We start from the raw sequence: 15,099 nt of genomic DNA, 5'->3' as shown, positions 1-15,099 counted from the left end.
GTTATTATTACTGTCATCATTTTATAATGAAAAAATTTCTAATAAAATATAATACATTTCCATTACTTAAGGGTACAAAAACTATTCGGTTTTGATACATTAGTGACCATAGGCATCGTACACCTCTACCTGCTTACAATAAGGAATACTTTATACGTCAATTACATTTAAATTATTCGTCTGTAGAGATATATCATATCCAACGTGATCTTTTGAAACTCTTGATACCTTATGTGGTTGGGAAACACCATAGGTTTTATTGTTAGAAGAAAAGAAACTGAAAGCTTTTGCAAAAATGGGTAATTTATTTGCAAAACCTACGCACACTAACTAGTTTGCAGACAAAGTAGCTCCACGGTAAAGAATATTTTTACCAAAGAAGAAAAGTGTTTTCTCTGATATTTTCGTATGGTTAGATATTAATCCACAATGAATATTCGTTTTCAAATATTCGCACCTGAAATTTGTCATCAAAGGTGGGCTGTCAAGAGAAATTGTGTTATTCCAAGTATATAATATACTATTGATGACGTACAGAAAGACTGTAGCAGACATCTTTGAAATTTTTGAGTTAAATCTACAAAGAATTGATGTTTCCCTTCGAACCGCATGATCCAGCTAGCACGCACGGGACCCATTTTTTTAATAATCTTCGGGTATTGCGTCATGAAGTGATGCTTGGGACGCAAGTGAGTATCATACGTCTTCACGTACATTGAATGATGCTCTTTTATGAGATTTCTGAGATAGTTTATAATCTGATGATCTATTTTTGGGGTTGATGTTATTTTAAAAAATTTTAATTAACAATAGAATCACCTTCCACTTTGCATAAACTTCAACATTTATTCTAATTATATCTTCAATTATTAAAGGTAAGAAAATCATTAAACAATGAGTTTGTGCAGCTGTTTGGCCAATTCAGCTCGTAGTAAAACTGACTGAATTTGGTTTGTTTTCCATATTTGATAAGCTGTAATCAAATGCAGCAATCCGCTGGTTCAAATCTGATAAGGGAAGGTATTTAAACTTGTCTAAACTCTTCAAAGAAACTCCTTACTTTGGGTTGGCTGACCCCATGTGAAATATCGTGCACAAGATCCACGCTGTGATTTTCCCATAAATAAAAACTATGTAAGTCGTTCAAACTACTTTTATTTATGATATCTGCAGAGAAATTGATTCCACTACTGGTTGGTTTGTTAATTTTTTTCAAATTTAACATTAAACTTGGAACGTAACAATGAGGCTTCTGAAGTGGATGCATATGCTGCCTGCTGTTTATTCATTGCACGAAATCTACAATAATAATTGGATTGAAATGACTGTGTTATAGACTGTGAAATAGAAGCGCAGCACCCAAGTTATCATGACTCATAAATGCAACAGTACCTCGAATATGAGTATTCATGCCCTCAACGAAAATACCGCACGTTTCTAAAATTCGAATGTCTTTTACGATGACATCTAAGACAGGATTGATTCCAAATTGTTTGATATCGATATTATAACAGAGTGCTAGTAAATGGATGTTATCCAAATTCGAATTTATACGCATAGGCAAGTTATTCAAAGAAAAGTAGAACGCACCGATTTTGTGATTGCCGTTCTTACTCCCTAGTTATAAATTTGTCATTCGATCCCAGACTAAACCGAATATATTTCAAAGATGAACAAGGAATCATTTAAAGATAATTAAAAAAAAAATAAAACGTGGAAACTGAATCACAACTGTATACAAATCTAATACGCCTTTGTTCCGACCTTCTTTTGAATATAGAGTTAAAATCGCATTTGCATCATCTGGATATAATCGAATGAAAACATCAGAAAGTTGTGGAAAGAGCATTCCAAATTCAATATCGATCTGGGAAAACAAAATAAAACAAAAAATTTTTATGTAAAGCACAATGAAAAATCTCTGTCTATCATCTTAGTGAATGGAAAATTACCAGCCCCAGAACATCTTTAAATCGGGGAAAATGGGAGAAAAATTTTTCATTCATCTAGTTTTGTCTTCTTACATCAAAAGTTTTCTTTGTCTTTTGTATTATCAGATCTTTTTGTTCATGAGGAACTGCATTTTGTAGAAAATAGATAGCATATTTTACTGCTTCAGTTTCGAGTACTTTTTCAACTCTTTTTTCAGGAATATGTGCTTGTTTTTTCTTTAAAGAAGCTTTAATGGAGGTCCGTAGAGCATTGCATAATCGCGTTGACAGATATCCAGTTTTGTTGATCGGATCATAGTACTGTTCCTGGAGAAATAAATTGACATTTTCATAAGTACATTTTCCAGAGGTACACATTATTCAATGAGAGTATTGGTCCGCATATTCAGAGTATCAAGGGTTTGCTTGTTACGGAGGACTTACATAACCATGAATTCCGACAGGGCTTCGTAGTTTTGGGAAAAGGTCGATTATAACTTGTGCGTAGTTACACTTCTCTGAAGAGTACAGTTGTCTCTGTATTTTTTTTTTGTACTGCAACAACAATCCTAACTTATAGTTTCCAGCCCGTCACCGACCCGCACCTCCACTCCCAGACGGCCGCGAATAGCTCTCAAAGAGCAAGGGACATCCTGCCGTTCCGCACAGAATGACAACCCGCGTTAATTTTAAGCTTTTTGTACTAGTTCTAATGCCCTTTGTTGCCCCCTAAATATTGTTAGAGTTATGTGGTCTTTCTTGCAGAACTGGTTGATCCTGGACAATTTCGACGTCGTTTTCATTTTCAGAATCGACCTCAAGACATATTTTCTTGAATTTCAACATCAGAATTTTCATACAGGTAACAACTCATATTCTTCTGTTTTGGTTCTGGTTTTTACGTCTTCTGTTCTGTCCACTTGAATTGTTCTTTCATCAAATTCCACATCTCGAACTTTGGTTATTTTCTTTGGGTTCTTTGGATCAAACAATCTGTAGTCTTTTGTTTCATAACAATAGCCAACGAATATTAGTTTCTCTGTTTTTTTTTTGTCGAGCTTATCTCTCTTTTCTTTCGGTATGTGCATGTACGCATCACATCCAAAAACTTTTAGGTCGTCCAATGCTACTTTCTCACCTGTCCATATTTCTTCGGGGGTAGCTCCTTCAACAGATTTATGAGGTGATCTATTCATTAGAAAAACTGCGGTGTTTGCTGCTTCTGCCCACATGCGTTTGTCGCATCTCGCAGTCGACATCATACACCTGACTTTTTCTAGAATAGTCCTGTTGACTCGCTCGGCTACTCCGTTTTCTTCCGGTGTGTATGGAACAGTGAGTTGGTGTTGTATTCCCTCCGTCTTTAGATATGACTGAAAATCAGCGTTCACATATTCGGTACCATTGTCTGATCTAATTTTTTTCAACTTCCATACAGTTTCTGTTTCTACCATCACTTTGAAGTTCGTGAAACAGTCCTTGATTTCAGTCTTTGATTTAATAAAGTAGACAAGAGTGATCATCTGTTAGTGTCATCATGTACCTTGCTCCGCTCCATGATTTTATTGGAATCGGCCCACAAAGATTCGAATGCACCAGTTCCAGAATTTCCTTGGCTCTTGTGCCTCCTTTCTTCGGAAACGGTTGTCTTCGTTGTTTTCCGTCGAGGCAAGCAACACAGGGTTTCTCAATTTGGGCCTCTTCATATTCAATGCCTGTGGCTAAAGAGTTTTTAAGAAGTTTCATGCTTCTTAAATTCAGATGCCATAAATCCTGATCACTTAACAGACTGACTTTTGCCTCCTCATGTTTTACATCAAGCCGATAAGTACCATTACGTGTTGAGGCCGTTGCTAAAACGTCTCCTTTTATACCACAATCATCTTCATCAACTAATTTACAGCCTTTCTTATCGAATACAACTACAAAACCATTACTAACAAGTTTACTAACTGATAGCAAATTGGCATTAAGTTTGGGAACGTACAAAACATTCGAAATAGACTTTACATTCGATTCAATTTGAAGACTTACATTTACGTCTCCAATACCTTGAGTGTATATCTTTTCAATGTTAGCTACAGTTACCTCAAGTCCAGAATTTAAGTTGCTTTGGTACTTGACTAACCAGTCTTTTCTCGATGACATATGGGCCGTGACTCCGGAATCTATATACCAGTCACTCGAGTTAGTTGTCAATCCTAACGCTGTCAGCAGTGCCCGGTCCCTTGGCTTTGACGTGTCTTTATTGTTTGATGTAGTCTCTGACCCGCCGCAAGATGTCTTCAAAGTAGGACATTGGTTTCTCGCGTGACCCTTTTTTCCACAAGTCCAGCAGGTAGGTTTCTTCTTCTTTGCTTTGTTGACAGGCTTGCCTTTAGCCATAAGCGTAGAATCACCAGCAGGTTCCTTAACCCATTTGTTATCTTGCATTAACTTGCATTTTATAAAGTCGCTCGTTAATTTTGTTCCGCTACCCTCGAGAACCATCACCATGGGATCAAATTCAGCAGGTAGACCTTGTAACAGCATGGCACCAATCAGTTCGTCATCTATGGATTTAGTCATTGCTTCAAGTTTCTGAGCAATTGATAACACCCCACTGACGTAGCCCTCCATCGAGTCGAAGTTTTCTAACTTAGTAGAGCAGAATGATCTCAGCAGTCCGATACATCTCGTCATACCTTTGTCTTCATGCGCCTACTCCAAATTATTTCAGCCTTTTTTTGCTGTTGTTGCAAACCTGACGCGAGCATAAGCAGTCGGCTTGACCATGAGGCAAATGTTTGCAATCGCTTTCATGTCCTTGCGCTCCCTGATCCCTGGAGCTGTGGTGTCTCCTTCAGGATAACCAATTATACACGACCACAGATTTTCTCGAATGAGAAACATTTTCATTGCAAATTTCCAATCGTTGAAGTTATCTCGCCCTTCCAGTTTTCCAATACCCGGTAGTACAGATATGCCGCCATTCGCTCCGTCCGCATCAGTCATTTTCAAAAGTAATAAAGGGGTATGAAAATAAAAAACTGGACCGATAACCTGTTAGAGTTATGTGGTCTTATGGAAAGGATGGACCAGATATTTTCAGATGATAGAATGTTTTATTACAAAGCGTGGCATCAGCCATTAACGTTAGTACAAGGAAAAGGAATTTAGGAACACCCATGACTATACAACACACAGTAAAAGGCTCAGTCATAGACTTTTGAACATCTCTAGATGTTTATTAAATATTCGTACAACTGTTAGATTTACCTATGTTTAACATATATTCTCTGAGGTTGCCGTCGCTGCTGCCGACCCTGCCGATGACGCTCACTGTCCATCCTCTGCGCTGCCGACGCGGGAAACCGGAGGGGTACCCTGACGACAGGGGTGGATTCCGAAGCTCTGGACCCAGAAGTCGCGCTGTTGCCTCCACCTAAGTTCTGTACAAGTTCGGCCTCGCCACCCGGCGTCAATCACACCAGACTCAGCCTCCCCTTGGGTACTCCGACGCTGAGAGAAAGAGAATCTGGAAGTGAATCTGCCGCCCTCATCAAACGCAGCACAGCGCGGCGAAAAGACCGACTGCCTAGGCTCCCTACACACCGTGACACCTGAACAGCCCTCGTCACCACCACCGTAGCGTCACAGCAGGGCCGCGATCACCGAAGCGCGCGGCCGCCTCACCCTCCCTTGCGCTACGTTACGCGAAACGTCGTTTGTGCTCTTTGGATATAGTTGTATCGTAAACTTTCGTTCTGTACTTCTGATATCTGCCGGCTAACTGCCACCCCGCTGATTGTCTGTGACACCTAGTTGCCGTTTCGGGAAACCCTGAGCTGCTCTTCGTAAAAGGTAGGCTGACACTAGCGCGAACCTCGCTAGTTTGTAGCTTTTCACCCGCCTCAGGCCATTTTTGAGTCCGCAACAGGTTGCCAGTCGGCTCCGGTCGCCCATTTTGGTGTGAGAACCCGCGAGCCTTGTGGCAGGTAAGCTGATATATTGTTCTTGTATATTATTTGATATTGCCGATTAAGAATAAGACTAAATACTCTGGTTTTGCCGTTCTGTGGCTTCTGCCGTTTTTATGTCAAGGAATAGCTCGTAGAAGTACTCAGTGCCATGCAGCTTCCCTGCCGCGCACTGGTTGCGAAAGAAAGAATCTGTGTGTGAGTGTGTGCGCACCTGTGCTGTCGTTGCGGAGCGTGAACACTAACGTCAAGCGACGTGACGGTGTATCCGTCACTCGTACCCTTTTGTATTGTCATCGAATTCTCTAGAATTGTATGCGAACTGCTTCTGAATTTGAATTGCTAGCAGCATTAGTCTTGCCGCTCGCTTGCGTTTTTTTGTTTCTTGCACCGGATAATATTGTATTACATTTTTGCTATTTATTTTGTTACAATTTATTTTGCTTTCATTGAATTATATCGAAGCATACCGCCAGCAATAAGACCGCTTGCCGTTGTAAATAATTTTTGTCTATCCGCCTTCTGCCGTACCGTGCAGGCTTTGTCAATAAATATGCTGGTTATTAGATCTACAATCAGTTGATTGTCTTCAAATACTATCTCATCTACGCGCCCACGTTCCCCTCACCACTAGCTAGTCTGCTTATATTCAATTAAAATGTCTCAATATCAAAAATGTATTCGAACGTAATTGAAATTGAAAACATTTCGTGAAACAGAAAATTCTACCTAGATTACAAAAGCATGCCAGCAAAGGTTGAATCTAAATGTCGAAATTTTTTAATATCAGGTACAATCTATATGGTACGGGATTTAATAAAGATAATGTGTGTATACCTTTTTTGACCAAGGAATTTAAAATATCTAATTTCGGCGTTGCGGAGATAACTTTTTGCTCTCGCTTTGATTTTTCTCTCGCATGATTTTTATCCTTAGCTCCATTTGGTTTTTTGCCTGGTTTACACATTGTAGGCGATCCTGATTGTAGAGTATCTAGGTATAATTTTATTACTGCCACCAACGACGGTCAAAACTTTTGAGGTTATAATGTTACAAAGATATATCGCGACAAACTGTTGTCTAAATTTATACTGGTTGCCATGGTAACCATTAGGATCATTTTCAATTGTTGCAAAGCTCACTGTCTATATGATCGTGAAGATTTAAAAACACAGGTCTCTAGAAATTCTAGGTCTATGCAAAATTTGTCACACACAAACACATGCATTTGTGGTAACTCATACGTGAATATTTTCATTTAGTCAAGAAATCAGATGGCGAGGGATTGCACAATACCATTTAGTAAAGCGAACTTAGCTAAATTTATGAAGCACGATTGAAGTATGAATCAATTTATAAAAAAGTATGTACATTTTTCCACTTGAACCAATGATGATCATAATTCCCTGACTTTCTCCTGACTTTTACCAATAAACGAAATTACCTGAGTATTCCCGGATCTGTCGTCACCTTGGATTAGTATTCATATAAGGTGATGAATTTTCGAATGATTGGATTCTTTGGAAGTCAGAACATTCGATTCATATAACTAGCATTCTAAACATTCCAAATAATTACTCAATATGTAAAAAACTTTTCTACGAATTTAAATTTCCAATGGGTGCCGCGATCGCTTTGACGTAGGGGTGCCTCATATCGCAATCTGGCCATACGATTGTTTCTTTTGACGTCAGAATACAATATATTAAGAAACTCCCACGAGAAACCCAACAGCCATAAAAGCCCAGTGGCCACCAGGTCGTTTGTAGTCATCGGTGTTTGATACGAAAACTGTCGGGCGTATCCAGATGAGTAATATATGATCTGCTGCCAAAATCTTGGTCTTCCCGTTTGGAATTGTCGGCGTCGCGCTCTATATCTGTAGGCTGTCCATTTTGCGCTTTGTCTTCTTCTTCATCTTCGTCCTCGTTATCGAATATAATTATTAACGTGAAATAATAACTTGGATCATATAAATTGTACATATACTCACAGCGTGGAATAGTATTTATTGAATCACACGGAACAGAAACTCGATGCTTCATGAAACAGAATGCTTGAATTCTTTACGTGGCAATAAATCTTTTGATTCGTGCAATGTCTTGTCGTTACTTGTTTGCTGTAAAATATTTCGATTTTTACTCACTTTCGTGTACATTCACTTACATGTACATTCGCGCCCAACAATATTCGGACTGTAATCAAAGGTAATCGATACAACAGAAGAATAGTGAAATGCATTTGTCCAATTCAAAACTGATAATAAGATAATTTGTTCGAAGCTAACTGATTGATTGGCTCAATCTCATCAAGTCCTCAATTCTTTAAAATATAAATCCAAGCTGCAGGTAACAGAAAAAAACATTTCAAATTCGATATGTTACTAACATTGAACAAGCTCTTAGCAACTAATTATTCTAATGCAAAATTGATTGTGTTCGAAACAAATATAGTTGATTTATTTGACGATAAATGTCGATTTTAGAGACGACATTGTTACACAGGATCACGTACGACACATACAAGTATAACCATTTCAATAAAAAAATATAAATTGAATGTACCCGCCAAGTACGTCGATCTTACCATTAGAATGATGTTTCGATATCACTACACGAAACAGCGAGGTTTGACTTCACGACGTATACCTACTTGTGAGAGTCCTAGAGGTTACGATTTTTTCCTAATTTCACGACAGAAACTGGCAACACCCAAATGTTTTTGTATTTTTGTTGCGAAGAGGTTTCGATAATTTGGCAGATTTTTTTACATTTCAGATGTTTTTGCCTAGATCGCTATTGTGGAGCAATACAAGATACGCCAATACGCGGTGGGCAGTCATAGAGCATAGTCTACACCACAAAAAATGCCGACAATGAATGCGAATGCATTCTTGCGTGCGCAGAGAGAAATTAAATTTCTATATTTATTTATTCGTAGCTGAATACGAGTGAAACCAGTGCAGCTGTTGTATGTTGCGCCCGCATAAGCTTGAATAAATCACATTGAGTTCCAGATCTTGTTTGTTGCAATCTGTGCTAAAATATAAGGAAAACTAAGAATATGATATTGACTGTGTAGCGACCAGGTAAGCTATGAAGCGAGCTCTCACATTTGCGCGCCAGATTTTTTTTGGTTCGGAAAACCCTTCGGATTTTTCCCTCGACCCGGCCATAAAACATCTGGTCGCCAAATGCAAATTGCAAACGCATGGCTAGGCGAACCTGACGGTCAACCTAGTCTGGGTTTTTCCGTAATTAACCTTCCCCTCGCCAGGGGGAGTTTTAGTTTAAGTTAGCCAATAAGAAATCATAATTGTAAAAAGAACTCTCCACTCACTGCAACGAGCGTGGAAGCGACAAACTTAGAGAGTAGTCTTCCGACAACGCTCGAGAGCGAACGACGCACGAGATCCGACAACGCTCGAGAGTGAACGACGCCCGAGTTGCGATTCGTAACCTGTATTAATAAACAATCTCCAACAACCAATAGCCTATTCAACGATCCAACCAATCCTCCTCACAAGTGACCACCAAAGACACCCACAATTTGAAGATATTTCAGTTATTTTGACATTTTTAGGAGGCAATTATTTTAAAAGATATGCTCATCACATCTCCCCCTCTTCAAACTAAATTTAAATTGAATAGCTCAATAGGTTCGTAAAATATTACCTTATAACAGTTTAAATACCACACCTGTATTACGTTTAATCGTAAGAATGCGTCTGCTAGTTAAAAGTTGAGAACCATAGTTTCAAACGACAGTTTTAGGTAAATAATGAGTACTAAAACTTGCATGAGCTAATTATATATTTCGGGATTATAATGTATCGATAAGTTACAGAAGCATATCAGATATTATCACCAATGGTTTCTTATGCTGTGGCATCAAATGTAGGACTGGCTTGGAGATGTTTTAAAATCGGGATGAGACACACGTCTGATACATTCAGACAATATCTAAATAAACAACAAATTAAGGCACTCGCAAATAACTGGCAATGTTCCATAAAATTTTTGGAGGTGTGATTATGTTGTATGGGATTAAACAAATCGCAAACACGATTTTACGATACTAGGATTAAGCAAGCTGGAAAGCTAATGGGGTCGTTAGGTGATTTGAAACATTTTTCTTCTCAACTACGCCATCTTCTAACTTTAAAAGCAGGTTGGGAACATCATGCACTTTCCTGTTTTTCATTTTAAAAATAAAAAAAGGTGAGGATATTTGTTTTCTCAATAAAAACTCAAGTTGGCCTTGACTATGAGTCGCGTGGCAGTCAATCGAAGTAGAGAACAGTAGATCTCTGTTCGCCCCTCTGTATTATTCTGCTTCAGCCATAGTACAATAATTCTAAAACCCATACGCCTCACATCTAACCTCCAATTTGGTATCATTGGTGTGATCAGGTCACGATGCGACAGTCAATCCACGGTTATACCGAAATTTCATGGCGGTAACTACTTGAAAACTGCATTGTTTCTGATGTCCAAATGAAAATTTTGAAAAACCATAAAATTGTGTGAATATCTAAAATGTTAAACTAAACTGACTTAAATTGAATCAGAAAAATTATTTCCGATATATGCAACGACCCCATTTGAGGCCCGATTCTATTATGAGATCTTTTCGACAAACTGCTGGCCCTAAGCTCTTGCCTAATTATTCTGTGCCACTTATGGCGGTTAATATTTTCATTACTACAAAAGCGGCGTCGACATGGGAGTACGGACAGTTGATGGGGAGGCAGACGTCATCATCGTGGTGAATAAGGCGAACAGTGCCTCCAAAGAAAGACCGCAGTGTGAATAGACTCGCGGACAATCCTGACCTTCCTTTCCGGTTTGAATAGCATCCTGTACAGCCGTGCCTTCCATCGCAGTTTGAAAAACTTGATTCGTCACGACAGCATCGATCGCCCTATCCAAGGGAGAGACTTCTTCGATACTCTGATGCCCTGCGTGATCTCGTAACGCCGTGGTAGCCTGTTTGGTATAAGTGCAGACAGCCCTTTGCATGCAGGAAGTCGTGTCGACCCCGTAACGCGCCAGCGCATCGTCGAGACGTGCCATCGTCTGAGTTATGCCTCCCTCATCGCCTGAAAAGCATGCACAGCCATTTATAAAAGTCGTTTTTGTCAAATAATGATGGGAAAACTGCCACGAAATCACGGGTCTCTTAACACAAACAAGATTTGTCAACGCTCGTACCTACGTCGGAAAAAAGGTATTTTAACCTAAATACGTTGAATTAGGAACGGTACAATTTAAAGACGCGCTCCGAAAATTCGATGACAAATATTATGCTCAGCGTTTTTCGAATAGTTTAACCAATTCAGGATACTGAATACTATGTTCTGTTGCTATATTTTATCTTGAGGCAGTTGGCTTATCGCGTTAGCACATCATGCGTGAGAGGCACTTGGGTATTTCCGGCCAAGCTCGACCTTCTGCAATGGCGAGAAGGCAGCGTCTCTCTCTCTCTCTCTCTCTCTCTCTCCCTCTTTCCGTCTCTCCCCCTCTCCCTCTCTCCCTCTCTCCCTCTCTCCCTCTCTCCCTCTCTCCCTCTCTCCCTCTCTCCCTCTCTCCCTCTCTCCCTCTCTCCCTCTCTCCCTCTCTCCCTCTCTCCCTCTCTCCCTCTCTCCCTCTCTCCCTCTCTCCCTCTCTCCCTCTCTCCCTCTCTCCCTCTCTCCCTCATATTCCGTGAACGCATAAAGGGAGCAATATGTGATGAGGTCTGGTGACTTTCAATGATACATCAATGTTGTCATAACAAATTTCGCAATTCTCAAAGTTAAAAGTAAGATAACACAGATGAAGACCTACTTACTTCTTGCGTAAGCACCGTATGATCCAGAAAAGACGTACAGCAGCTTAGGAATTACCAGTATGGTCCCAACGCCGATTATGGCGCCAAGAAGTATTCCTCCCAAGTCTAGCTTGGCGGGTGCGTAATTTGAGATTCCTCCGTACCCCTGTCACAGGTATAAGCCAATTTTTGAATTAGTATTTAAAAAAATTTGTCTGATTTTATTTCTAGAGTCCTTTTCTGCGGAAACCCAATATTCGGACAACGTACCGTGCCCGTCGTGCCAACACTAGTGAAACCAAAACGTGGCTCTTGATTGCGATCAGACACGTCATTCTCCTCAGCTATTGAACGTTTCGAGGTTTCAGCTGATGCGTCGACACTCCGAGTTTCAGACGACATCGCTACCTGGTCATCCATTTTGTCGACTTTGCTCATGAAACCTCCCGAACTGGGTACGAATCCTCTGGAAATTCAAGAAAATATTACTTATGCACTTATTTCTGTTCTCAAGCCAAACACTCAACAACCTGCTTCTTTTTCTGATAATACTAACTATCATTAAATTGATTCGTAATATCCCAGAAATCATATTTTGCGTCAAGGTGCAGCTGTTGCCTAGGTGGACTACCCATAGCTGATATACATATATGAATATATTTGATTGAAAAAAAATATGTTAGATTTAATGAAGTGTATTGTCCTCGAAAGAAATATTTTGTTGGAATGTATATGGTTAATAAATGGTATTTTCAAAACAAAAAACCGATTTATTCAAGTTAAATAAAGATGGGTAGAAATATTATTTCAAATTAAACAAAAATTTACGGAAATCTGTTAGACTGAAAACAAATTGTCTCGACTTGGTTAGAGGAAATGATAATTCATTTCATCATTTGGTCAGAGTAATGATACAAATCGGTCTATCATTTTTAATTTCAATCTAAAATCCGGTCGGAAATTTATGCGGGTGCTTATTCTGTAACTGCAGTCCCGAGGTGACCAGGGTACAGAATAAGCATTCTGGCAAGTATAAACAAGTATAAACAAGCGCAGAAATTTTCTCTCTTATTCTTTACTTGTTTGAATTGATAGAGGTGTCCAACGTCACTTCCAGCCGACTAACTCCATAATTTACAACTACGTAACTTCTAATATCAGAATAATTTTATGCTAATGTTCAGAGTAACACATTTGGTTTTTTGGAAAAAATGGTATCAAAAAAAAAATTCTAAACAAAATTCACTTTGGTTGAAATATCCTAAAATGTCTTATACATTAAATTCAACTAGATGGTCCGGAATATTCTGTGGCACTGAGCATGAAGTACTGCAAGATCAAAACAACTGAAGCTAAATTACGATATGCGGAATGCGGAATCATTGAACTTCGGATCTAAAGTAAAATGTCTAAAGGCTTCTGCGAGAAAACTTCTTCCTTTCACGGTATTGGAGCAATTTTGATGAGTCAATGCGTTTATACATGCAGAACTTACCCGCCAGATTCAAATTTTGGAATGCATTCAATTACTGCTGCACACAGTAAGATTCCTAGCGAACAACTGCCGCAGGACGTCAACCACATTGCTGAAAGAAGTTCGATTATAACAAAAGATAAGTATGTTAAAAAAAATTTTTGTTCCTGTTTTTGTACTGTTTACACGTAGATAAAGAAATTATCCGTCAAACGATGAAGCAATGAGTGCGGGTCGACTTCCGAATGATTAAATCTTTAATTCAACATTATGTCCAGTACTTCAGTCCCAAGAGTAAAAACTCCGAATGGTTATAATCTGCAAAAGTTTCTCTGAAAAATCGTCTGAATTTCTTAGCAAAATGTTACGCAATTAACAAATGTAAACTTCGTCATTTTGTCAATGAAATTATTCGAAATATCAACCCACACCCTAGAAGACCCTCACCCTTTCAAGAAACTTCATCCATTTTTTGGGTAGTTAAGAAACAATCTGACTTTTAAAGATTTCCAATAAGAGAAATATTATTTAAAAATGTATCGGCTGCATTCCGTCCAATTACCAGTATTGTGAGGAAGAATCTTTGTTCCCAATTGTAAGAGCAAAACTTGCACCTACAGCCTTGCAGTATTTGAATGTTGCGGATAGGCTCGAGATTTTGACTGAGAATTGCATTCGCCAAGTCTTGGTATATATACCCGTAATTTCAATTCTCCCAGCGTTCGTTCGGCCTTTCGCGTCACCAGGAATAAAAGTGAATTCAACAGTTTAAAACAAGTGGACTTCAGTGGAGAATGACAAAGACAATGATGAACACGAGGATAATTGGTCGCTGAGTTTCGCTTTCGTTGGCAGTGCGATGCGCTACACCGTGACGGGAAACACTCTTCTCGAGGTTCTGTTGGCATTACGATGTCCAGGCTTAACTAACTACGGTTTATCGTGTGTAGCAGGCGTGATTTTTCCAACTCTCTTCAAATTATTTTGCCTCTACCAAACTTGTATGCGCTACCAGAAACAATTCTTCCTTCGCAATGTCATTACGAGTTAGTGTAATTTAAGATTTCACCACTGAGGCCATCATCATCTGTGCGAAACAGCGAGACGGGAATGACATTCAACGTTCTTACTCGTATTGTTGACCATTTTCATCAATTATTCTTCTGTTACTCTCACCATTTATATATGAGAAATGTATACCAACTACATCATACTTTTCTACATCCAGTTTATTGGCTACAATTTTCGAAGAAAATATTATATAAATCATATAAAGATTTTCATTTAAGTCGAACCCCACTTACATTTTTAGTTTTTATAATCAAAAAGTCAGTAGACTACTTATTGAAGCACACTCTTGGTGGTGAGTGGAATTGGAATGAACTCAAATAGATATCTGTTTATTTTAAATATCAAGATGGGTTTCTCCAAGGCCGTCTTAAGATAAAATATCTATAAATCTCTCGGATTACCGGCTAATGATTGAGGGGCGAGAGTTGGTTCTAAAGAACGAGTTCGAGAATGCTCACTGAACATGATACTGTCACACTGCCGCACTTTCAAGTTCTGGAAGACAATGTAATTTCACTAGTAGCAGGTAATTACGGGGAAACAATCATACGCAACTGACTAACGTCGAAATAATTATTACAACGCTGCTCTTCGCAATTTTACCATGAAAATTATGGTGTAGAAATGTCTCTGTCATCAATTCTGAACGGCAATAATAAAAGCGTTGCGTAGAAGGTGGGGATACTCGAAAACCTAGATAAACTGAAGTTTGCAGGAGTTTGGGACAGGTTTTGTTAGACCTCATTATAGTGAGTGGTAGCTCTTACCAGCGCAGGTGAGAAAGATTTGGGAGCTTGTCTTTTGTCTGTCAGGGTTGTAAACGTATTGATTTTGGATGGTTTCGTGATCGTCA

General features: G+C 39.0%; 1 protein-coding gene across 2 annotated transcripts; it reads right to left on the bottom strand.

The window, feature by feature from the left end:
* Window positions 1–10,524: 10,524 nt before the first annotated feature.
* Window positions 10,525–15,031, bottom strand: LOC124408001. 2 transcript variants are annotated; one of them, XM_046884642.1, is made up of 5 exons: window positions 15,014–15,031; window positions 13,197–13,287; window positions 11,972–12,167; window positions 11,723–11,867; window positions 10,525–10,991 (listed from the first exon to the last, which is right to left on the bottom strand). In XM_046884642.1, the coding sequence occupies exons 2-5, from the start codon at window positions 13,283–13,285 to the stop codon at window positions 10,594–10,596; spliced, it is 828 nt and encodes a 275-aa protein (XP_046740598.1). In that variant the 5' UTR covers window positions 13,286–13,287; window positions 15,014–15,031; the 3' UTR covers window positions 10,525–10,593. The 2 variants fall into 2 exon arrangements, with proteins under 2 accessions (XP_046740598.1, XP_046740597.1); XM_046884641.1 differs by lacking the exon at window positions 15,014–15,031 and adding an exon at window positions 13,738–13,831.
* Between the last annotated feature and the right edge of the window lie 68 nt (window positions 15,032–15,099).

This window comes from Diprion similis, chromosome 7 (assembly GCF_021155765.1).
Source record: "Diprion similis isolate iyDipSimi1 chromosome 7, iyDipSimi1.1, whole genome shotgun sequence".
Classification (NCBI taxonomy): Eukaryota; Metazoa; Arthropoda; class Insecta; order Hymenoptera; family Diprionidae; genus Diprion; species Diprion similis.
This window is presented reverse-complemented; position numbering and strand designations above follow the sequence as displayed.